Genomic DNA, 25,396 nt, shown 5'->3' with positions numbered 1-25,396 from the left:
AATTATTTATGTACAGTTATGTACAGTATATTGCAAAATATTATATATATATATATACACTATATACAGATATTCTGTTACGTATATTTTATTACATAGTGATACTAGTAAAAATTTAAAAATTCCAGAACAGAAATATATTAATTAGATTTAATATATGTATATTACTCTGCTCATATTTTTATCAATATATTGCAGTAAAATTTAATGAGAAATGTATATAATTCATACAAGATTCTTCATCTCTTTGCAAGATGCAAATATAAAGAGCAAATATTATGTATAAATTATAAATTATATATAAGATTGAATTTTTAATTTTTTTACAATTTTTTAAGGGCAATTATATTTTTATATAATTCATATTTCGATTTAATTATATTTTATCATTGTATTTCTATTTTATTAGAAATTAATATATTTTTTTAAATAATATATAAAATGAAATTGATTTATTTTTGAAAAAATAAAAAAGCACAAATTTGAATATAATTGATTAAGAACTAATCATTTATATTCAAGAAATTATTTCATTATATGAATTTTATTAGTTAAAAACTAATGATTTTTACATTACAAACGAATGTACATACTATTAATATACGTTATATTTCTTAATATAAGTGTATAAGTACTTTTGATATTTTATGTATTATTAACAAATCAATATAAATATTTTCGTATTTAATATTTTCTTATAAAATATTGCGATTATATATTACACATTACAATCGAATCTCTATATGCGTCATTAATCCGTTTTTAAAAAATAGATGAAATCGAATTAAATAAATATAAAATTAATTTTTTCAATAAAAATTGATTGAAAAAAAAATAATCAGTTTTGAATTCAAGAAAATAAATAAAATTAAGCAGAAATTTAATTTTTATTGAAAAATAAATGACAAAAAATAAATCTTATAGTAAGAAGTTTTTGATGAGTAATGGATTTTTAAACGAATATTTAAGCAAACAAAAATATTTAAATATATTGAAACATTTTTTTGCCGAAAAAATGTAACGAATATTAGAATATTGTATATAAGATCTAAAAAGATAATATATAATTAGCTATTTATATTTGTATCTTATAATCAAAAAGATTAACAAATCATATGCAGTATTCAATATTTGAATTATAACAGGTATTTTAATGAAATTTTCGAAAATATTTTTAATATTATTTTGTTTTTTTATAAATTACCATAATAATTTTAAGATAATAATATTTTAACTATACTTTATTTCAGTGATATATGAATATAAAAAAAAATTACAATAATATAATATTTAATTTTGAAATAAAAAATAAATTCCTTTCAATTGGAATGTGTCAAATAATAATTTTTCATAGTTATGATCGATTTTAATTTATTTCAAAAATATTTTTAGATTTCATTATATTGATAAAAAAATCCATTACATATTAATATGCGAAAAACTGTATTAATGATAATTCAGTGTTTTCTCGTGTTTTTTTGAAATAAATATAAATTATATTCATTGAATTTATAAAATTATGTATTACATAGAAAGAAAATTATTGCTATTTATCGAGCGGGCATTCCTTTTATCATAAATTACTCTTTCTCTTTAACTTTAAACAATAAATACGATAATCACTTTGAAATATATTAGACATCCGTCCGTGTACCGGGCACTATTTGTGTAGTTAATATTATAAAAAAATTCGTGTTAATGCTACGTAATAATTTTGAAATCGATAATAATTATATTAATTATAAGATATATATATTGTGCTAATAAAAAAAAAGAAAATATATATAAATTGATTTAGAATGACGCGTGCAGTCGAATTTAAGATATATTCAATGATTATTATTTATTCTTCTGGAAATATTATAATATATCAAAATTTCAATTAATAACAGGTTTTTCATTGCAAAATAACGTACCATTCTAAAGTGCCTTGGATGACGCGATGATGGAATATCAAAAAAAAAAAAAAATTAAAATATATTTTTCAAAAATTAGTATCATTTACTCTTTATTTAGGAAATTATTTTACTCGATTTATTTTTATTTGAAATAAAAATATTTAATAAACGATAATAAAGTTTACCAATAATTAAATTAATGAAATTTTTATTATAATTTTTATAACCAGCATCGTGTCATCTAATAAGAAAGGTTCGTTAATAAACATTTTTTTACGCTAAATATTTATGCGTTATTGATGAGCTTGTAATTTAAAATCTTAGAAGGAAATTAAAAGAGCTTAATTTGTATTTAAAAATGAAGAAACAAAAATGATAAAACCGTGCCACATGAATAAACATATCGGCAGGAACATTGTAAAATGTGATTATAAAAATAAGTTGATTTTAAATAGTGATGAAAAAACAACTTGTTATTGCAGTTTTATTCAATGAAAGAAAAAACAACGCCAGACTGATAGAGTGTATGGAATGCAAGAAAAAAAGAATGAAAGAAAAAAAGAGAGCGAGGGAGGGAGAATGTTAAAATATTTTAATTGTTGCCTCTAAATTAAGCGTAATTTACGCTTCTATATTTATTAATTGATTATAGGAATAACTTCTTCCTATTGTAACTTTTCTCATTGCACAAGCCTTGTAATTGTTATGCTTACATTTGTGGAAACGATTATTCAGATGTTTCATTGTTAAATTATAATTAATACAGAAAATCAATGTTAGAAAAATTATTGAAAAGAGTTTATCAATCCTATACAGAAGATTTTAATATTCAGAATATATTAACTTAATTTACAGTGCCAATATATATTACACATATTATATGCTAAAAAATTAAAAAAAATGTGTTAAAATTATTGAGATCGCCAATTTTTCGAAAACATATAAAATATCTAATTTTTATTTTATAATTTCTATTTCTAAATTAAACATATTACAATTAATATTTTCAAAAATAAGAAAAATATAAATATAAAAAGTAAATATTGATTTTTTGAATTTAACATATTAATTTTTTTAATTTCTTAATTATGGTGCTATACATGAAGTATTCGATATTTCATGAGATATTGATGAATAAAATATATATATATATATTTATAAAACTATACAAATATCAATATAAATATATATTTTTATTAGCTATCTTAACTTTTTTGATTATCACATTAATATACTCATTTCTTTAAATGACATTAAGTTGCAAGATTATTAAAAATAAAATAAAAATATCAGAAGATAAATTATGGAACAAGTAATTACACTTTAATTTAATGCATATTTAATGATATTTTCATTTCGGACATGAAAACGAACATATAGTTGATGTAAATGGTAATAATAATAATGATAAATAAATTTACAAAATTATGTTTCTGTATGCTTAAAATTAAGCTATCTTTTTTATACAAATTATTTTAAATGCATTAAAAATTATATAATTTAATTTATAATTTGTTAACTAATAAATGTTGTAATAATTTTAGTTTGTATATAATAAAGACAAAATATAAATTTACAATATAGTGGCTGCCTTTATAAAATATAAAATTATGGATCAACTTATGATTTATGATGATTATGTTGATTTTTTTAAACCAATTTTCAAAAATGTTTCAAAAATCAATTAATTTAGAATAAGAATAGTTTAATAAATAAATACTTATTAAATAACTTGCTAAAAAAAGTTTACATTACATAATATAATTAATTTTTTTACAGTTATTTATATTTTACTTGATTGTAATATAATTTTTTTTCTTATTCTTTTAATTCATGATAATATATTCGTGAAATCTTTACAATATTTTAAATTATTTTACAATAATTACATGATTCATACATAGATACATATTAATAAATAATATTAATATTTATTAACTATTATTATGATATATAAAAAAATTAATAAAAAATAATAAACTATACAGAATATATTTATTATAAAATGTAATGTAAACTTTTGTACTAGATTATAATTTAATATAATCTAGTTTCTACTTATATGTTGATTTTAATAATGTTTAAAATTTGGTTTATCGGATTTGTTAATATCATATAGTAAAATATATAAATGACATATTAGATATTGTATACACTTAATAACAAAATTATGGTTAAACTAATATTCGTAATTAAAGTATGTGAATAAAAAGTTACAAAATATTTTTTTAAATTTTAAAAAATAGCAGCCACGAAAGAGTAACATTAATATTGATACACAATGCATATCAATATTGATATTGATATGCACATTATTATGCATCGTTAATAATATCGCTTAGTAGATGCTAATTTTCTCTTTTTAAATAATAATATTTCATTTATTTTAATTTATTTTAATTTAGATTAATATCATTTTCTTTTGTTTGAATAGTTGTATTAAAGATATCTAATCATATAATTGAAATAAGTAATGATAAAATATTATAAATAGAAAATATATTTGCATATTTTTATATATGTTATACTTTTGATACTAATATCTGAAAATAAATTATTGGCCCCTTTATGCAATTTATAAAATTAATGTTATCACTTAATTAAACAAAGTATGTTTAAAATTTCATACAGTTTATACATTTTGAATATTACATATTATACCAAATGATATTATAAACGAAGCAATCTTAAACTGCATCTCCTTTGAAGCAATAATGAAGAATATTTTATTGATATTTTATGTTTCTTGAAAAAATTACCACTTGTTACGAATATTTCTACAGATTTTTTTCATATTTACTGTTTTCAACAAACATTTTTATTCGAAATATAAAATAAAGATAAAAAAAAATAGGAAATGATAACTTTGATAAGAGAAACAAATTCTTCTCTGAAGAATTTTTAGTATATATACTTTATGATAATGTATAATTTTGTTAATATCAATGCAATTTTTTTATAAAAATATACATTAAAAAAGTATATCAATGAAGAGAATAAGAATTTCCTACAGCTAGAAATCGTTTTATAAATGATATTGCTGATCTATTTGTATCAATTTTTCATATAAGATCGATGAAATATCTGAAATGTATAAATATTCTTAATTTGTTTTGATTATATGAAATTTAAAAATATCGTTTATTTGTTAATAAATAATCATTATGTTTCAATTCATTTATAAATTGCATGTTTCCAAATTTCTAAAATTTAAACTGTGAACTTTGTTGAATCCATATTTTTCGTTTCTTTTTTTTTTTTTACTAATAACAATAAATTATGCAATTGCAAGATGCAAATTTTTTACTGATTTTATCTTTAGTAACAATAAATTGATTTGGGTGTGGTCAATTTATTATTAGTTAAAAAATAAATAAAAAAAAATAGTCTTGAAATCAAAACAAAAGATGAATATTTTGTAGATTATATAGCTTATATACAAAAGTTTCTATAAATAAGTAATGTTATAAATATCTTAGTAGATATATCAACAAGAAACAATAAAAAATTCCTTAATATTGCTTCAATGGATACATAACTTTATATTAAATTAGATATATATTTTACTCTTCATATGCATTTAACGCTTCCCGTAATTTATCTACTATTTTTTGATAAAAACTAATTTGCTCTGTAAGATGTGTTTTCATGGTTTGAGTTAAATAAATCTCTTGTTCTGTCTGAAAATGCATTTCTTCGGCGAGAAGAGCACGTGCAATTACATCTGTTCGATGAGACAGATCTCGTAATTGTTGCGGCTCCATTTTGTGTTCACTTACTAATTTTTCATAATCTTTTCGTTTTTGAACAGCAGTCTAAAAAAATTAATGAAAGAAAACAAAAAAAATTAAAATTTTTATCATTAATAAAATTATATCAATAATAAAGAATAAAATTTTTTTTTACCTTATGTATACTAATTACATCTGGAAAACTATTGATAATTCCTTTATAAATATGAAATTTATCAGCAAGAGGTTCCCAATCAAATTTAGGTTGTTCTTCATATAACTTGCCTATGTCATTATAAGCATCTCCTGTCACCTTTAATGCATAAGTTAATCTTCCTCGACTACTGTCATCTCCTTCCAATGCATGGCTTAATGCATTAAAACTTTGACCAATTTTCTGAAATTCTCTTTTATATAGAACTTGGTTTTTCTTTGTTTGATCAACAGCCATAGCCATAAAATTTTTAACTACTGGATCTAATCCACTTATAAATCTACTGAAAGTATCTGTTTGAATTTCTACTTTTATAACATCTAGAGTTGTTTCAGGACATTGAATAGCATTAAAATAATTTACACCTAACAATTCATCTTTTTCTGCTTGTCTTTTGCCAGCCTTCCATCTTTTCTCATCTGTACATGTTATAAAATGTTCCCAGACGCGACTACGCGCCAACACAGGATGTCTACAAACATAATCAACAAATTCCTGCAGTTGTGTGCGTCTATGTTCAATAAATTGTTCTTCATATCTTCCAGATATTTGTTTATCTGGTAATGGTGGAATAGGAATAAAGCAATATTTTTCTTCCAAACGTTCATGTAACCAATCAAAATGTTTATATCTTCTTGAAACTTGAATATTGTTAAACTATAATGAGGAATATAATTAATATTATTTGTATATTCTTCTATTAAAATAATATAAAATACAAAATTATATACCGTTGGGGTAAGTTGGTAAACTATAAAACTCTTAAGACCCTTGAGTTTAGATTCTTTTTTGGGAGATGTAACTACACAACTATAAAGTTCTCCTCTTGAAACCCATCTATGACGTCCATTTTCATTTTCATCAATATATATTTTTTCACTTTCAGGAACATTTGCTACTTTCATTCCTAATAAAAAGCTATCTTCTCCAGATTTTATTAATGTAGAAAATTTATTGTTTTTCTTTGGTATATTAGGTATAGGCCTTTCAGGTATCACAGAATGAATAGTTTGTATAGAAACTAAATCTCCGTAATCAACACTATGATGCTGTGATAATTGTAACATATGTTGTTGTTGTTGTTGTTGTTGTTGTTGTTGAGGAATGTATGCTTGTGTTTGACCAACTTCAGAATCATCATCCCAATCATCATCCCAATAATCTCCGGAACTCTGTTGGGATGATATCATGACATCTAATACATACGAGAATTTAAATATAATAATCTTTTAAATCAATATATCTAATTACAAATTTGTTATATATAATAAAGCAATAAATATACTAGGAACAGATGTTGGAGTCTCAATAATTTGAACATATGCTGCTGGAAACAATCCAGATTTTCCACTCTGATTAAAACCTTCACACCATCCATCACCCACATTATCTCTCATAACAGACAATACTTCTCCTGCTGTAATAGACAATTCTGATGTTCCTGGTTCTCCTGTGAAATCGTATAGCGCTCTTACCTAGAAAAAAACATCAAGTGAGAATGCGGCAAAAATATATTCGAAAAAGAACAAAATTATCCGTCACTATCGCATAAAGAATGAGTCATGATACAAAGAATTGATCAAACTATTGTAATGACAAATTGATCATTTTTGTCTTCATAACTTCTTTTTCTTAAAGTTTATGTACCTGGTGGCCTTCCATTGTAAGTACATATACTAATAATAATTTCGAATTTTAATGACAAATTTTCTTTATTTCAAATTATTTAATTGCGCCCGGTCACATAATACATTGATCTACTTAGCCATATGATTGACATTTACGTATTTGCGTTTTAACGTGTGTGCGATTCTGTGCCACATAAATGAAAAACTTAAACGACTGTACCACTACTATCTATCGCACATAATACTCTTTTAGTACAATGTACTTTTTAAATATAAAACATATCTGTATTTAAATCGAAAACAAATTCTAAATATAGAGATAAATAAATAAATGGAATATAATTCAATAAAAAAATATACAAAAAATTATTCTGTAATTGGAGGTTAGATATGAAACATAGGGTACATGAAATTACAATCCGATACTGATTTCGGATCCGCCTCTATGAATTAACTTTTATATCATACGTCCTGTATTATACTTTTGTCTGGAAATGTACATTTAAATAAACCAAAATACCATTTATACAATTACAAATATAAAATTAAAAAAGAAAATTATTTTACAATTGTGAAACTTTATATAAGTACAATTAAATTGTGAAACTTTATATAAATTCATTTTTAGATTATATATATAATTAAAAAGAAATTAAATAGAAATTTATCATATATATAAATATTTCATGAGTATTTTTATATTGAATATTGTTTATATTTTCTTTATATTATGTTAATTTTTTATAAATATATAAAAATTTGCAATTTGTTAGAATACATAAAATAAAAAAAACTAAATTATTTATTTATTAATAAATTTTAATTATTGATTTTATAAATTTTTTTAAATGTTAAATATTCATTATAATGTATACAGTTTTATGTAATATATATATATATATATATATATAATCTTTAACATATATAATATAAATATAAAATATATTTAATATGTAAAGCAATAATTTCATAAGAATAACATTTTTTTGAGTTTTCCTTTTTTTTTTATAGATAATAAAAACTTTCAAACTAGAAATAATAATAATATTAAAAAAAAAGAAGATAAATATGAATATTTTCTTATGAAATTTTATTATTTTAAGTATTATTTTTTTATTATAAACTTTTAAATTACAGTCATAGAAATAATTTAATGTGAAGATTTTGATTCCTTCGCATTTTGAAGACTTTGAGTAATGTACAATTTTGCTAAACTTTGAGCACAAAATTGTGAAATGTGTTCACTGTATGTATTAATCTGTCCAGCAACAATCATTGGATTTAATCTAGGTGGAACAGGTAATGGTCTCATCAATTTGTTTATATCATCATCTGGTAATGGAGGCTCATCTTTTGCAGCTCTAGCAGCATTTTCTTGAGCTCTTTTAGCTAAAAGTCTATTTTTTTCTTGCTGTTGACGAACAACCAGTTGTTGATATCTATTAAATTTCATAGCTTCTTGATTTAATTCATCTACACGATCCATTAAACAACGTAATTGATTTTCCAAGACTGTAGCTGTTCCAAGATCTAAATATTTGGTACCTTCTTCTTCTGGAATCATTTCCTCCAATTCAGACATCATTATATTAGTTAAATTACTATTTTTTATCACAACTGGAATCTCAATAAATAAATTCTCATAACCAATTTTTAAAGTACGTAATGCTTCTGGTGTAAATTCACCTTCCTTGTACATTTGTATAGCTTGTGGAGTAAGTCTGTATGCTTTCAATGTCAAAAAACCTCTAGCTGATTTAGCTGTATCATATATAAGTACCACTGATTCTTCAATGGAAGTTTGATAATGATATTGTGATTCTAATAGAGATACATTTAAAAAATTACCAACATCTGCACTTTGATACCATCCAACATGAAAATGATCAACATTTACCCTGAAAAAAATTACAAATTAAAAATTATGTTTATCTATTGTACATTTAGTTTTAAGTTGAATATAATTTACCAACGAAGACGACGCATCATAGCAAGTTGATATTCTTCTTCGTCCATAATTTCATCATTTTTAGGAAAAGGAAAACAATTCGTAATTTCAAGACGATTTTGAACAACTAAACCGAGAAGAGCTCCTTGAGCAACATCCATATTACTCATTGATTCTTCATGACAATGTTTTACCATTTTCATGACTACTAATCCGTCACATTGCACATAATCTATTCTAGGCTCTACTTCAGGAATTCTTCTAGTTTGAGTTCTTGAATTCATTTTTAATTAAAAATTCGTATTGATTTAAAATAAACTTTTTAGCATACGTTTTCAGTTATTTTTCTATTAATCTAAGTTAAGTTAAAAAGAATCTAATGCTTAAAAAAGCAAAGCATAGAAAAATAAATAGTATAGATATGGAACTAATCGTTTAATATTATAGTATAATACTTTAATATAAATTTTAATATTAGAATTTTTGCTAATGTAAGGAATAATATTTTTAATAAAAAGAATTAATTTCTGTATCTATAATATTTAATCATGATTAAATAATGATTATAATAAATCAAAAATTTTGATATTATATGAGTATAAGTTACATATACTATATATATTTATTTTATGACATATTTCCACCGCGTAAATGTGAAATGATCTGCAACCTTCTTTACTGGTTTACTGTGTATATAATTGGTTGTAAAATTTAATACTAATTGAAAAAATGGATAATATAGAGGGAAAAATAAAAAAATGGATTATACTAATTCAAACAGAAAAATTAAATGATGTAATAGAAGATATACAGGTTTGAAATATTTTTTTAATAAAATTTCATTCATTGTTCTAATATTGAATTATAAATTTTATATTTTTTTAAATAAATGAATTTCATACTTCATTTTTACAGGCAAATGTGCTTAATCAAAATGAAAAAATTAATAAACATATTTTCAAATTATTATTATATCTTTCACATACTGCAGACAAATGTGATAAACAAAATTACACCATAGGAAAAGAAATATATAAATTGACTTGTACTTTATGTTCAAATTTGATTGATGTACCAGATAATAATAGATTTGTTTCCAGTTTATTTCATATAATTCGTTGTTTATTAACAATGTATATGTTTAATGAGGCATATAATATATGTTCTTATTTAAAAACAGAAACATTACATTCTTATTGTTCTGACAATGTGAGTGATATATTAGTAAAAATAGCTTATTTATGGCATAATGCAATTAATAATGAATTTATCATTTTACAACAAGATTTATTAAATTTGAAACATAATTTACAATTAAGAAATATCATTAAATATGAATTGGAAGTAATACAAATTGTATATAAAAATCCTACTAAACCTTTACTTACAAAAATTAGTTCGTATTTAGATAAAATTGCATTGATAAATATAAAACCAAATACATATTTTTCTGATTTCTATGAATTTATTATTGATTATTTATTACAAATAAAATTATTTTTAAATATTGAAGATAAACATGTCATATGTCGTCATATGCTTCATATAACAAGCAGATTTATATGTGAAAATATTAATCAAGAATTAGTATTAAATATTTTAAATACTATAAGTAATTATTTCAAAAAAATTTTAATAGATGATGAAGAATGTTATCAGTGTTTTCTATTCTTTGAATCTGTGTGCCTTACATTTGTGAAACCAATTGATTATTTAATAAATAGTGTTAAAAAAATTCAAGAATTAAATGATAATTATTTAAAACTTACAAATAAATATGGATATATAGGTCCTGTTAAATGGATGACATTTAGTATTGTTCAGATTTTACAAACTTTGTTTATATATTGGGAAACATGTATAAAAATTGAGAAAAAAATATATCTAAAAAATGATTTATTATTAGAAACAATAAAGCTAATTGGACATATTAGTATATGTTTTCTTAAGCAAACATCAGACAAATGTAAATCTTGTCAAAATGAAAATTGTATGGTTAAGAAAGATATTTATAATGCAGTAGTGGTAAAAACTACATGTATCAATTTCATTAGCAAATTTCCTAAAAGTGATTTATCAAAGGATATTTATGTACTTATTAGAAAATTTTTTGAACAAAATATAGTATTCATTCATGAATTGAAAAAATGTAAATGCAAATGTTGGACATATTTATGGTCTACTTCTAGTGCTTTGATTTATAATTTAGGTATAATGACTGATTGTTTTTATGAAGAAAGTGTATCTTTATTTTCCTTGTTATTTACTTCTATTATACAATTTGATGGAATTGAATCAAAGTCACAGTATATTAATCTTCAGAATCCTATTAGTTTTACATTACATAGAATAAGTTTTCTTCATTATAATCATAATATGTATAGAGAAGCAATGACTGCAACTGCATTAAATGCCCTACTGAGTTATAATGATCCAGATTCAAAAGCATTTCGAATGTGGGCAAATATAAAACATAAGTCAGTGACTTCCAAAGAAATTATGGAAATGACTATACTAGCCTGTTTACAGAAAGATAAATCAAAGATAGAAGAATTAGGATTATTTATTGAATTATCAAAATATGATCTTATTGAAATATGCTTAAAAGAGGCAAAAGGTTTGCAAGAAGCAAAAGTTAATCTCACTGCTGCTATTCAAAAAGTTCTTAATGAAATGAAAATATTACAAACAAATCCGATACAATATGCTCGTGTGGTACAAATGTTAGTATATCATTCATTACATTTTGATTACAATGAAGATATTTTAGAATATATTAAAGAAGCTCTTTCAAGTTTGAAACAAATTAAGATAGATAAATCTGTTTTGTATTTGCAAGGCAATTTAGAATTTTATATTTTTGTAACACAATTACGTATAATAAATAAAAAGACTCAAGAAGAAATAGAAAATATGAAATTTACATTATATGCTACAAAATTAAATGAAATTGGGGAGAATGAATCTCATGATGTAATCCCAGCTTATAGCATGATAAATATTAAAGAAGATTCTAGACTTATGATGTATCTACAGACAGCATTAAAAAAATGGGGAAAATATTTAAAGCAAAATTTAGTAAGTTTAATGAATGAATGGAAGTTTAATATATATATATTTTTATAAAATTAATTTATTATTATTTATTAAACATTTGTTAATAGAAAGAAATTACAAATGGATATGAACCATTAATAACTTTACGAACATTAATAATAGCGGGTGAATATGCTCATTTGTACAGATATCAAGAATGTGAAATCAATATATGGAAATTTGCATATACATTAGCATTTGAATTACAAGACAATTCAACAATTATTTATGGTATAAGAATTAAAATTTATTTTTTTAATTTATTATAAAATTTATTGTAAAAAATATAAAATTTTAATCAAATTATCATTATAGTTATTGGACGTTGCATATCATTGAGGTATATCAATTATGAATGGATTACTATTGCTAAAAATCTTGCCTTTAAATTGAAAGATACTAATGATGAAGATACAATTTATGCAATTGCTATTTTTTGGATAAGTTTATCAGATTTTTACTTTGAATGTAATATGGTAAGTTTATTATTTATGGACAATTAAAAACATGTAATTATTTTATATTTTATTTTTAGCATGATGAAGCTAGAAAGTTACTTGATGAATCCAGAAAACTACCAGGAATTTCTTTCTTCAGTAATATAGCTGTATATTTATATAGTCTTGATAGAATTTTGTACAATTGTTACTTGTACAAAGAAACTATTAAACATGAAGAGTATACTCGATACATTGTTGAAACTTTATATACTCTAGTTAATTTAAATGAGGAACTTTCTACAAGAAAATGTAAACTTTTTATTTATATTTAGAAATTATTTAAAAATACTAAAATATTCAAAAAAATATGAATTTTTTAATATTATATTTTAATATTTTCTTAGGGAAACCACAAGATAAACATCTTTTTGGATTTGATATTTTATTATCTACGACTGTTAATTTATCTCTCCGAATGAATAGTTTATTATCTTTTAGAGAAATCAGTGCACATTTAGTACGACGACTAAAAACTGCACAAATTTTGGGGGCAACTATAAGAGTTGCAGAAATTTTAAAATGCCTCTGTTATATTGATTTATCACGTGAACAATTAAGTGATTGTGAAATAAAACTTCAAGGATTGGAACATATTTTAAATATTGAAACATTTAAGGTATCTATGAACAGTAATATTTCAAAAATCAATCCAGAAAATGTTTTAATAACACCAACCCGAGCTATAGATCCTATCAGAGATATTCCCCAAAATAATACTTCTCCAATTCTTCAAAATAAAGTATTCAATTTGCCTGAATTTATATACCATAAAGGCTGTAATTGTTATATCTGTCAAAATATATCGTATCATTATTTGGTATTTATAAGTACACATATCAGAGCACAATTATATGCATTACAAAAAAATATCACAGCCTCATTGCAACATTTTCATGGAGCATTTAAGATAAAAGAAAACTTGATGAAAACAAAAAAATTATGTAATAATGAATATCTCCCTTGGCAAGAACGTTTTTACAGTATAGATTATATATTATTATTAATAAACTTTTCTTTCTTCTTAAGAAGTTATTTTCATACAAAGCAAGAAAAAATAATAAGCATTATGTCATTAGTGGTTCATTTATGCGACATATATAAATTGAAAGGACATCCAATTTTTATGGCTGTTGAAGAATTAATGCTTGATTATCGTTTTCAAAAAATATTTAATTCTTCTGACGACGCAGGTAAGTATTTACATATAATTATAAAAAAGATATTTATATATTTGAAAACATAAATTATATTTAAATTTTTTGCAGAATTTATGGTTTCTGATTCTTCTGATATCGATATAAGTAAATATGTGCAAAACGTGAATATTGAAGGAACTATTTGTGTAACACCAACTATTAAAAATACTCGTGTGAAAAAACCTATTACTCTTCGACGTAATCGAACTCCTCCTCTTTTAAAATTAACCAAGGTTAATATGAACTTCAGTGATGATGAAGATATTTCTTTGCCATCATCAGAGTATAAAATTACAAGATCACGTAGTAAATTAACGAGAAGAAAAATTTTAGATGAAGAATATTCTGCTACTGTTAGTCAAACAGAAGAGGAAACAAATCAATTCAAAGCTAATTTGTTATTACAGGAGTTAATTGATATAAAAAAACACAATTCGAATGTTTCAATAAAAGAAATAATTGAAAAGATCGCATTATTAGCACCAGATATATCAGAATATTTATATAAAATAGTAGATAAGATAAATGAACCAGCGACAACTAAAAATATGCGAAAATTAATCAATGCAATAGAAAATCTTAAAGTGAATACAATTTCACAAGAAAATATTAGAAAAACTCGAAATTCAAAAAAAATAATTTCGATTGATTGTAATAAAATTAATCAAGTAATTGCATTATTTAAAGATTTTAATATTAATGAAGAAAGATAGTATTGATTAAATGAACAAAAAAGATAATATTTGAAATTTCTAAAGAATTCTATCTTGTAACAACAAATATTTTATTATGATAAAAAGCAATAGAATTAGTGAGGAAAATATAAAATAATTACAGCAAAATAATGTAAACAATTAAAAAAGATCCATGAATGAAAATATTATTAGAAATTTCAATATTTTAAACAAAAAATTATATAATATAAACTAAAAAATTAAAAGAAAATTTATTATAATATAATTTTGTAATAAAACATTGCTAATATTTTATATATAATATTAAATATTAAAAGTTAGATTATATACATTGGTATTATGTATTTTATCAAGGATTAAAATTACCTTATAGTGAAAAATATCAAAAATTATTTAAAAATTTTTTCTTTTTTAATTATATTTTATATATTATGAATTAATTAAATACATCTTATAAAATTTTAAAAAATATTTATTAAAATATTTCACATATGTACACATCTAGTAAAAAATAGTAGGAGTTAAAATTATAATTAATGATATTACAAATGAAAATTTTTTATTTTATGTATATCTATTACTTTTCCTTTGTAACATTTTATAAATAATAATCATATTTATTCCAATTAAATACTTTACAAACTTCATTCATATTTTGGAAAAAAAATTTATTTGTAAATCTTTCTAATATTCTAAATATCACACAATTTTTTTATTATTATATAGTATGATAATAAATAAACTTTTGCATCATTATCTAAAAGGAAAATGTAATATTTTATAACTTCATTAAATGAAAAATCAAATGTAGAAAATTGCATTAAAATATCAATTATATCAAAATTTTCTCTTGCAATAATATGAAGATATGAATATTAATGAAAATAATTGAATAAGTGCAAAGTTAACAGTTATCATATCAGATATTTTCATATAACTTGAATGCAAAAATAATTAATAAAAAGAAAATAATTTTTAAAATTTCTGTTAAATTGGATGAATGATCAAATAATCTATTTTTATATATATTTAAAATTAAAAGTATATAAGAACTTGTATTGTAAACAATCTTTTCAGAACATTTCATTAAATGGTAAATTATGTATTAATAACAAACACAAATAAGATTTGTAAAGTATAATTTAAATATACATAGAATAATTTTTAATTTTTTATATAACTTATTTTGCTTTCTTTTTTTGTTCTGATAAAAATTTTGAAATAAATAAAAAATATTTTCATATATTTAAATGTTAAAGTTATATACTCATTGTTTATATAAGTTGAGAAAAATTTTTTATGAAAATTACTTTGGTAATTGTATACAAATACAATAGTAATATCTACGTGAAATTGAAGCTTTATAATATTATTTTATCAAATTAAAAATATCTTGCAGAATTAAATTTATGAAAAGAAATATGTATTTTTATACATAAATCATTTTTTTTAAAAAGAAAAAACAAAAAGATCAGAAACGAAAAAAGAAAAAAATATTTTCAGATTTTTACTCTTAATATTAATAATGGCATAAAGTCATAACATGTAGTTTTGTAGTAAAATACTAATAAATGGTCAACATAATAAACTGTAACATTATAATGTAATTAGAAAAGTATCAAAGAAAATTGTAAAAAATGCTATTTGATAATGTTAACAAGAAAGGCAGATTTGAATTTTTCATTATCATGTTCAAAAATGAACTTCATTATGACAATAAATGCATTTTTATTCTTTTCTGCCATACAAAAATAATACGAAACTATAATAGCCAGTAATCACAGTCTATAAATGGGTATAATTCAGCTCAGAGTTAACGTAGAATTCATCTTTATTCTGTTTAAAATTCACATTTCTTCCTGTCTCTTCTTGATTTTTAGCTAATTCCATCAAAGCTAAAGCTCCTAACCATTTTTGACTATCCTCTGGAATTGGTAACTTGATAATATTATCCTCCTGCTTAACAACAACTACTTTTAATCCTGTTTCAGATTTTATTGGTGATAATTTTGAAATAGTATCTTTATTATTGTTATTATTATTATTGTTATTATTGTTGTTATTATTATTAAAACTTCCAGCTAACATCAAAACAGTCGGTCTTGTTACATTTTCACTAATATGAGAATTTATAAATGTATTTTGTTTGGAAATATTTTTTTGACCAAAATCTTGAATTGTTATATTGGATTGATTCAGTGGAGATTTAGATATTTCATTTGTTAAATTATTATTCCAATATATATTATTTGAATTTTCAGAAGACTCAAGTTTACAAGTAGAATGATTAATATTAGTTTTTATTTGATTTATATCATCTGAAAAATTATTCACATGATGTGAAGAATTCCAATTACTTTGAGGCAATATATTTGATGTTTGAAATACATATTTTTGTTCTTCTTTTACTGGTGGCTCTAGAGATTCATTTTCTACAGTTGTATCCCATATTTGGGTAGATGCATAAGAGGCATCTACATCTGATTTTGTAAGTTCAATTTCTTTACATGCATTTAAACATGAATTATCTAACAAAGTAGATGAATTATGAACAGGTGAACTCCAATGCATTTGGTTATCATTAATTTTAAATGAAATAGTTGTAGGTACATTAATAGATTTAGTGTCCCAATTTAAAGGTTTTGCTAATTGTTGTTCTAAACAAGCTTCACGTAACCACCTTTTCTTTGGCTGAAGTCTATCTAATGGTCTTCTTAAAGGAGTAATTGCTAATTTTGTTCCTATTTCTTCATCTTCAGATGTTTGTAATACTGTTGGATCTTCATCTTGACTTTCTTCTTGACTATCCTGACTTTCTCCACAATACAATCTTTGATTAGATTGTTTACAATCTAAATTTTCTTGTTCCCCTGTTGCATCCATCATCAAACCTTTTCTAGATTTAACTCTTTTGTGATTTTCTGAACTACTCTTCCATGTTTTTTTTTTACGTTCATTCTTTCCTGTAGGTGTTCTATCTTCTCTTTCTCTAGACATTTTATAACGTTCTAGCCATCTGGTAACATCATGAGGTAACTCAGTATTTTCTGATACTGGTTTTAACACAAAATCATCAGATCGTGTAAGAGTAGCATATGGATGATCTGGACAATGTCTATTAGCATGTGTAAATCGCATTTCACAGCCAGGTTCTGTACATAAAAATGGTTTTTCTCCAGTATGTAATCGCTGGTGGGTTTTTAATTGTCCTGATTGTGTAAAAGCTTTTGTACATCCAGGATAATCACATGGATATGGCCGTTCCCCTAGAATAATAATTTATTTATATAATAAAAATATATAAAAATATTTTTTTTACTTATTGATTTTTATCATCTAAAAATATATATGCAAATCAATATCTCCTCTGTGTTCATAAATAAGAAAAAATACTTTTAGTTAAATTTATTAATGTGTCAACTATTAATAATAATTAAAATATGAATATATATTATGAAATATTTTTCACATAAATTTATAAACAATAATTATTTATTATTAATAATTTATTAATAATTATATTATTAATAATATAATAATAATAACTATTTAACATAAAAAATTATAATTGAAAAATTAATTTTTTACAAGTATAAAATAATAAATTATCTTTTATAAAATAAAATATATAACAAGGAGAATTTAAATAATTTGCTATTCAATAAAGTAATTTAAATAAAAAAAACTATGAATCACTTTTTTCTTTCAAACAAAGAAAATTTTAAAATTTGTTTATTATACAAAATATATTTTTTTTTCCATTAAATAATATTAGAATATAAGTAATACAAGAAGTATTATGAATATTTTATATTTAATGATGTAGTATCATATCATTCATGCTAAATTATTTTTATAAATAAGCCATTTAATTATTTAAAATGCGCGTGATGGCGAATGGCGGGACGCGTGATCATATAGAATCATACAAATCGTTGAAATCATATGGCTCTATGAATTATTGATGAAATGTATAGGAAGTTTCTTCACAGAAACTTTTATTAAAATTTTTTATATTTCCATAAAACATGGAAAAATTATTAGATTAATAACCGAAACAATAAACAATGCATACCTGTATGGGTACGCAAATGTGCTTGAAGACTTTTTTCTCGTGGAAATACACGGCTACAATAAGTACATTTTATACTACTTGGTGAAGTACTTCCTTGCATCATAAGATTCGAAAGAGCATCAGCTCTCGGTCGACCACGACGATGACTTTCTGAACCTCCAGAACGTGATCGAGGTCCGGATCGCGTGGCTACCACGCTATTTTCTCTATATTCTGGTGAAGAACATGAGCTACCCGGACTAAGATTTACATTTCTCGCCTCTTCACTCCAATTCCACGGATAAAGCATACTATCGCACATCGGAGGGCTACACGGCAACGCTTCTAAGGGACGCGTTTCACGCTTCGGCGTGTGCAATTCCATTTCACGTTTTTCACTTCACTATACACCTCGCCCGCCACCTTTGAAGTTCGTATTAATACAACCACCTACTCTCTCTTTACCACTTTCCGTGTGCCGCGTGCAACTAGTGAACCGCCAAAATGAATACCCGGTACTATGTATATATGTATATGTGTATATGTATAAGTACGTATAGTTCGTGCTCACAATATTACAAAAAGTTATTCAAAATTCAAGACTATGAAAATAATCGATTAAAAAGTTAAATTTCTTTCACTGCAAAGAAAAATAATTACGTTTTGTCTCACTTCTTGTATTGTTGGCATCGTCTTACCGACTGTTTTCTACACGCGGCTTCATTCTCGTGCGCGCGCATTCTTTTCTTTGTAAAAGCTTGACCAATCAAAGACTTGTCAGAAAAAGAAACGCGTAATACAAACTTAGCCTATTAAGACTGTTGTTTGCATAATGCATTATTTAATTATCATCATAAAATTAATTGTTATCTTTTGTAAATATCTTTATATCATATATATAAATTTTAAATGCTTATAAAAATTAATGCTTTTAAATATTTTTCCACGTAAAAGATACGTAATATACATTTCATAAAATTTTGTATATTTTTTAATAAAATATAAATAAAAGAATAATAAAAATAAAAAAAAATTATGTTATAAACAATAAATAAAATATATTATTTAAATTAAGTATATTCAAAATATATTATTACAAAAAAAAATATTATTACTCAATATGCATAAAATATATTTTTATATATAAGAAATAATTAGAAAATAATTAAAAAGCAATATATATTTATGAATAATTATATTTTTAAATTATTTATATTAATATTATATTTTGTATTGAAAGTTTTAATTTTAAAACTTTTTAATATTTAATTTATATTTTACATAAAAATGCGGCATAATAATTTCATAAATGGTTTACGTTAGAATGATATGTATATGTATAAAACATAAATTAAAAAAAATATTATGGACTATTAATAAAATTTTATTATCATGTAATACTATATAATAATATAGTTTTAATATTATATTTTTATATTCAACTATTATAATTTATGTATTCAAGATTTAATTCGATATAATATATTACTTTTTTAATATATTTTATCATTTATTTTATTAATTAGATGTTTGTGTCTTATTCTTTAAATTTTAATATGTATATTAATTAAAATTTTATTTCTTATATATTGTTTAAGAAATAAATAAAGAATAATATAGCTTCATTTTATATATTTCATATTTTACATATATTTTTATATATTAATATAAATAAAAAATTAAAAATATATATAATTTTAGATAAACTTTAAATATATTTATTTTTATGCTTAAAATGAATTTATGAATAATACAAATGCTAATACATTGAAAATATTTATGTTTAAATAAAATAAATAATAATAATATTTAAATAAAATAATAATATAAAAATTATTACAATTAGAGAATAATAAATTTACGAAGAATAGAACTATTAAAAAATTTTTAAGTATAGTACATTTTTGCGTAATGTAAAAACAGAGATTTTCAATTGTTGAATAAATTATAACTATTGAGAATAGAACATCATATTATTAGTTTTCATTTTTATTCAAATGACATGAAATATGATATATGATTAAAATAGCAGATTGGTATATAAATATTATTGTACGACAATAAGATAAAGTATAAAAGATAAGAAAATCTATTCAGTTGGTGTGTTAAGTAATTCATGGAAATAATGCCGGTTTCTTTGAGAACGACAATTGCGAAAGTATATTGCTTTATTGCTGGATATTAGTTATTTTAAAAATGCAATGTAATTAAAATTAAAAACTCGATTTTAGACAATATTTTATGATTTGAAATCATATAAAATTAAAGATATAAATAATATTGGTGGGGAGGTGGCGCGCTGGGTGCAAGACAATTATGCGGTCCCTCCCTGAGCACAGACCTCGTGGTGAACTATCTCCGACTCAGCCATATTGAAATATTGAATGTCTCTGTTACACAAGGGCTCAAGAGTAGCCGTGAAATTTTCGCGTGATCCTCGACGAAGAGAGGATAAGAGACATCATGGAAAATATGTACAGCATTGCCGTTACCAACAAATTCTCGTTAGCGTTGGGTGATGACGAAGATCCACATGAAAAGCTTAGAGAAGAGGAACTAAAGAAGGAAGCTAGGAAAAAGGAGAAGCTTTCGGAGAAAGAGAATAAGAGTAAGCAGACGGACGCACAAAAAGGAACCGGTAATAAAACGCAAAAAAACCGCGTGATCAAAGATTCTCAGCAACAACCGTCTAAAGTGCAAGATTTAAAGAAAGATCAAGGTTAGTAATTTTTCATTACAATCTTGCCTCGTGCGCGGTATTATGGCCGTCGCCCCTAGTCCTCGTGGGTCCATGTGCTTTTGATATTTTGCCGCATAATAAATGATTTTTTTATTTCACTAGCAATCATTTATTTTTAATTTTTAATTTTTTCAATTAGTATTATTTTATAAATTCAAACTATTTGTGCAAATTTTAATTTTCTACTACCTATTTCTTGTAACTTTTTTGAAAATTATTTATACTTTATAATGTAATATTCTTGTACTATAAAAAAAATTTATCGATGGATAACTTCGTATTTAATAAAAAAGAATATAATAAGAATATGATTTCCAAAATTTTACACAATTGTAAAATAGGTAATTTTAATGTAATTTAAGTATTTAATTTAGTATAATTTTAGTACAATTTAAGATTAGTAAATGATAGTAAATTATTACATTTTATTAATTAATGATTTATATAAGTATTTTTGCTGTAAATAATCAATATATTTTATTAAAATTAGATGGTTTTGTATTTAAAGTATATATGTCAAATTAAATTAATAAAATCAAAGAATTTATATATTTTCAAGATATAATATTTATTATAATATTTATATAATCTTTTATTTAAAAAATATATTTTTATGTTTATATTTTATATAAATAATATATCAAGATATTATTTAACTAAGAGTATGAATATATATTCTTATTTAAATTAATAATTTTTTACAATTAATTTACATTTATTAATTATAGCAATTTTATTTTATAGTTATTCTTAAACTTGTAAAATTTTGATATACAGGAGATAAAAAACCATCTCAATCAAGAACTGGTGGTGGAGATCGTAATGTGAAATTCTCCGGAGAAAGTAGAGAAGAGCGCAATAACAGACGTAATCGCGAAGATGGTGAAAGAACGCCTCGTGGTCAGGGAGAATTAAGACGAGGACCTCCTGGGTTAGTATTATATTTATATTATAGTATATTATATAAAATATAATAAGATGAAATTGACATTATTTTTTCCCAACTTTTAAATTCTTTTATTAATTTTTTAGTGAGGGACGTGAAACTCGAGAATTCCGAAATTCTAATGATAATCAACGTGGGGATTATGGAGAACGTAGGGGTCGTGGCGGAATGCGCGGAATGGTACGTGGACGTGGGGGATCACGTGGTCGTGGAGGATATGATTATCGTGGAAAACGTGAATTCGATCGTCAATCTGGTTCCGATAAAACGTAATCTTTTATTTATTATTATTTTACTTTAAGTATTTTTAATATTAATAAATATAAAAAATTAAATTAAAAATTTATTTATATTTGTTCAAGCAGTGGAATTAAACCAGTGGATAAAAAGGATGGTGCTGGTAGCCATAATTGGGGTACCCACAATGATGAAATTGAGTAAATATTATTTATAACAAAACTTTTTAAGATTTAAAAGATATTCATATTTTAAGATTTTGTTTTTTCTTATATTGTTTTCAGAGAAAGTTTAAATCAAGAAAGTCAAGATTGGACTAATGAAAAATCTGATGGAGATACTAACCAAACAACTACAGAGATAAAGGAAGGAGAAACAACTACAGATACAGTAGAAGAAAAACCGGTTGAAGAAGAATCTCGTGAATTGACATTGGATGAATGGAAAGCTTTACGTAATAACAGAGTTAAGCCTCAATATAATTTGCGTAAGGCTGGAGAAGGTGAAGATTTAACTCGCTGGAAGAAAATGTATGCTTTGGAAAGAAAGAAAGAAGGCGCTGATGATGAAGAAGAAGAAGAGGAAGAATATGATGCCGCAGCAGAGTATCCTCAACGCGTTGGAAGGCAAAAACGTGTGTTAGGCATTGAAATACAATTCAGTGATTCTCGACGTGGTTCTGGTGGACGTGGTCGAGGACGAGGTCGTGGAGAACGTGCAAATGGTCGCGGATTTGGTAATCGTGGTGCTCCCAGAGATGGAGATTCACGTGGTCCTGTAAGTATTTGCATTTATTTTCGATTGATACTTATAAATAGAAGATAAATATAATATATATTAATTATGCATTCTCAAATTTTAGGCTTCACAATCTGAACAAAGGTCGCCTCGAGGACGCCAAAATGCTCCAAAAGTAGATGATGAGAATGACTTTCCCTCATTAGGATAGATGGTTTTGCTTGTCATCTACAATAGAATATCCCACCATTACCACCAGCATCAGTACTACTATCACAGATAAAATTACCACTAATACTAAAACTATTACTATCAACATTTTTGCGTCAGTGACAACGTTATTAATGCATAATACAGTACACCCTTGCAAAATGAGATACGTAATTTATCTAAATAAATCGTAGCGCTTTGAATGCGCTCTTACATATTGACATGTTAAACGTACACATAAGAAGTCGCATGAAACAATGTAGATCACGATCCTTTTTTGTACTTGTAATAACTCAATTTGTTCGTGGCTAGTTTTAAAACTAGTTCACAGATGAACGATATTAAAAACGAGGCTGGATATTCATGGACTTGTCGAATAATCGTAAAACTTGGATGCTAGACAAAAATATAGCTGAAAGACTTTAAGCGGACCAGCGGGAATATAAATATCAAAAGATATTCATTTTACATAATGTAGTTTAAAGCTGCTTAAATCCGAGTGAAACAAAGTTCCAAATGAAAATAGACAAAAAAAAAAATGTATCCACCTGAATATCAGGAGGTAAGGCAGTTTAGCCTAGATTTTAATTTCAATATCTTACATTAAAGGCCTAAGGAGGCTGGCCACAGCACCGACTCTTATGAACACATGTATAATAACTTGTTAGGCGGTAAATTTTAAACATTCTTTCTGTTTTATAATTTTTATACGGTGTTTGGAGAAGCCTTCCTTGTAATTGACAAAATATTACTTGTCATACATAAAACATAAGAGACTTTTAAAAAAGTGTGTATTTCTATCTGATATTAAAAATATCTACTTAGGTATGCTAAGTTTGGCTTATATAGAAATATATAGATTTTTCCTTTCAAAGATGTAACCGGTCTGTAAGAAGTTAACATTTAAGTAAATATTATAGACACACAAACACAGATATACAGCTTTACATATATATTGTATAACGAGATTAAAAGAACGGTCGAAAAAACGTTCAGAGGGCAGATAGGATGAATCCAGTCTTACATAGTTACGTTATATGTCTATCATCATGTTCTTAATTATGACCTGCTACATTAGTTATCTATTGTATTTGTTACATGTAAAATGAAGACATACCATAGCCAAAAAATCCAAACCCTCTCCATAAATGCGAAAAAAGAAAAATATAAAGCTTTCGAAGCTTAGATATATGTGTAAATAACATATTTACAATAATAAATCGTGACACATACACGATTCATTTTGGACTTGACTACTTAACCAGTCGACTTACGAAAAGATATTCTAGGAGTTTTTATTTGTGCAGTATGTAAAGAATGTAAGTACAAAGGAGATAAAAAAATATACCATCTTAATTAAAGCCTTTGTGATAAAATGTAATAAAAGACGTCAGGAAAAGCTATATGGAGAGAAAAAAAAGAAAACATGAGAGGTGCTGTATCCAATAAAGTTATGAATCGAATTTCATTGTAAGCATCTTGTTGTTATTAAATAATACCGGCTATATTTCGTTCGTTCAATATTACATATAAAATTTTTCTTTTTGTATATAAGTAAATAGTAT

At 23.7% G+C, this 25,396-nt stretch overlaps 5 protein-coding genes across 7 annotated transcripts; 2 read left to right on the top strand and 3 right to left on the bottom strand.

The window, feature by feature from the left end:
• Nucleotides 1-2,325: 2,325 nt before the first annotated feature.
• On the bottom strand, nt 2,326-8,418 carry LOC108002503 (sorting nexin lst-4). Of its 2 annotated transcripts, none has more exons than XM_017064226.3 (5): nt 7,491-8,418; nt 7,129-7,318; nt 6,575-7,038; nt 5,805-6,500; nt 2,326-5,713 (listed from the first exon to the last, which is right to left on the bottom strand). In XM_017064226.3, exons 1-5 carry the CDS (start codon nt 7,503-7,505, stop codon nt 5,462-5,464), a joined length of 1,617 nt encoding a protein of 538 aa, XP_016919715.2. In that variant the 5' UTR covers nt 7,506-8,418; the 3' UTR covers nt 2,326-5,461. The 2 variants fall into 2 exon arrangements, with proteins under 2 accessions (XP_016919715.2, XP_061933522.1); XM_062077538.1 differs by having other exon boundaries at nt 6,575-7,015.
• A 126-nt stretch (nt 8,419-8,544) lies between these two features.
• LOC108002489 (eukaryotic translation initiation factor 3 subunit H) lies at nt 8,545-9,843 on the bottom strand. The gene is made up of 2 exons (XM_017064205.3): nt 9,441-9,843; nt 8,545-9,369 (listed from the first exon to the last, which is right to left on the bottom strand). Exons 1-2 carry the CDS (start codon nt 9,701-9,703, stop codon nt 8,622-8,624), a joined length of 1,011 nt encoding a protein of 336 aa, XP_016919694.1. The 5' UTR covers nt 9,704-9,843; the 3' UTR covers nt 8,545-8,621.
• A 52-nt stretch (nt 9,844-9,895) lies between these two features.
• Nucleotides 9,896-15,559, top strand: LOC108002487 (uncharacterized). The gene is made up of 7 exons (XM_017064203.3): nt 9,896-10,232; nt 10,335-12,497; nt 12,584-12,746; nt 12,831-12,991; nt 13,051-13,264; nt 13,360-14,205; nt 14,281-15,559. Exons 1-7 carry the CDS (start codon nt 10,149-10,151, stop codon nt 14,922-14,924), a joined length of 4,275 nt encoding a protein of 1,424 aa, XP_016919692.1. The 5' UTR covers nt 9,896-10,148; the 3' UTR covers nt 14,925-15,559.
• LOC108002488 (putative uncharacterized protein DDB_G0286333) lies at nt 15,361-19,877 on the bottom strand. Its single transcript, XM_017064204.3, has 2 exons — nt 18,982-19,877; nt 15,361-18,172 (listed from the first exon to the last, which is right to left on the bottom strand). The coding sequence occupies exons 1-2, from the start codon at nt 19,343-19,345 to the stop codon at nt 16,692-16,694; spliced, it is 1,845 nt and encodes a 614-aa protein (XP_016919693.1). The 5' UTR covers nt 19,346-19,877; the 3' UTR covers nt 15,361-16,691.
• A 1,155-nt stretch (nt 19,878-21,032) lies between these two features.
• Nucleotides 21,033-25,305, top strand: LOC108002482 (SERPINE1 mRNA-binding protein 1). 2 transcript variants are annotated; one of them, XM_017064195.2, is made up of 6 exons: nt 21,033-21,679; nt 22,478-22,631; nt 22,733-22,915; nt 23,012-23,083; nt 23,168-23,660; nt 23,746-25,305. In XM_017064195.2, the coding sequence occupies exons 1-6, from the start codon at nt 21,424-21,426 to the stop codon at nt 23,830-23,832; spliced, it is 1,245 nt and encodes a 414-aa protein (XP_016919684.1). In that variant the 5' UTR covers nt 21,033-21,423; the 3' UTR covers nt 23,833-25,305. The 2 variants fall into 2 exon arrangements, with proteins under 2 accessions (XP_016919684.1, XP_028524874.1); XM_028669073.2 differs by having other exon boundaries at nt 23,009-23,083.
• Nucleotides 25,306-25,396: the final 91 nt, after the last annotated feature.

Source organism: Apis cerana, linkage group LG7 (genome assembly GCF_029169275.1).
Source record: "Apis cerana isolate GH-2021 linkage group LG7, AcerK_1.0, whole genome shotgun sequence".
NCBI classification, from domain to species: domain Eukaryota; kingdom Metazoa; phylum Arthropoda; class Insecta; order Hymenoptera; family Apidae; genus Apis; species Apis cerana.
This window is presented reverse-complemented; position numbering and strand designations above follow the sequence as displayed.

What these genes read in the sequence shown, in the direction of transcription:
- LOC108002489 (XM_017064205.3), bottom strand. Translation starts at nt 9,703, where the DNA reads ATGAATTCAAGAACTCAAACTAGAAGAATTCCTGAAGTAGAGCCTAGA. An exon ending in ATGATGCGTCGTCTTCGTTG is followed by an intron (nt 9,370 to 9,440) that starts GTAAATTATATT and finishes AATTTTTTTCAG; the next exon opens with GGTAAATGTTGATCATTTTC.
- LOC108002488 (XM_017064204.3), bottom strand. Translation starts at nt 19,345, where the DNA reads ATGGAATTGCACACGCCGAAGCGTGAAACGCGTCCCTTAGAAGCGTTG. An exon ending in ACATTTGCGTACCCATACAG is followed by an intron (nt 18,173 to 18,981) that starts GTATGCATTGTT and finishes TTATTATTCTAG; the next exon opens with GGGAACGGCCATATCCATGT.
- LOC108002503 (XM_017064226.3), bottom strand. An exon ending in GACTCCAACATCTGTTCCTA is followed by an intron (nt 7,039 to 7,128) that starts GTATATTTATTG and finishes CGTATGTATTAG; the next exon opens with ATGTCATGATATCATCCCAA. An exon ending in ATGTAATTAGTATACATAAG is followed by an intron (nt 5,714 to 5,804) that starts GTAAAAAAAAAT and finishes TAATTTTTTTAG; the next exon opens with ACTGCTGTTCAAAAACGAAA.
- LOC108002487 (XM_017064203.3), top strand. Translation starts at nt 10,149, where the DNA reads ATGGATAATATAGAGGGAAAAATAAAAAAATGGATTATACTAATTCAA. An exon ending in ATGTAATAGAAGATATACAG is followed by an intron (nt 10,233 to 10,334) that starts GTTTGAAATATT and finishes TCATTTTTACAG; the next exon opens with GCAAATGTGCTTAATCAAAA. An exon ending in TTTACTTTGAATGTAATATG is followed by an intron (nt 12,992 to 13,050) that starts GTAAGTTTATTA and finishes TTTTATTTTTAG; the next exon opens with CATGATGAAGCTAGAAAGTT.
- LOC108002482 (XM_028669073.2), top strand. Translation starts at nt 21,424, where the DNA reads ATGGAAAATATGTACAGCATTGCCGTTACCAACAAATTCTCGTTAGCG. An exon ending in TTAAGACGAGGACCTCCTGG is followed by an intron (nt 22,632 to 22,732) that starts GTTAGTATTATA and finishes TTAATTTTTTAG; the next exon opens with TGAGGGACGTGAAACTCGAG. An exon ending in CAATCTGGTTCCGATAAAAC is followed by an intron (nt 22,916 to 23,008) that starts GTAATCTTTTAT and finishes TATTTGTTCAAG; the next exon opens with CAGTGGAATTAAACCAGTGG.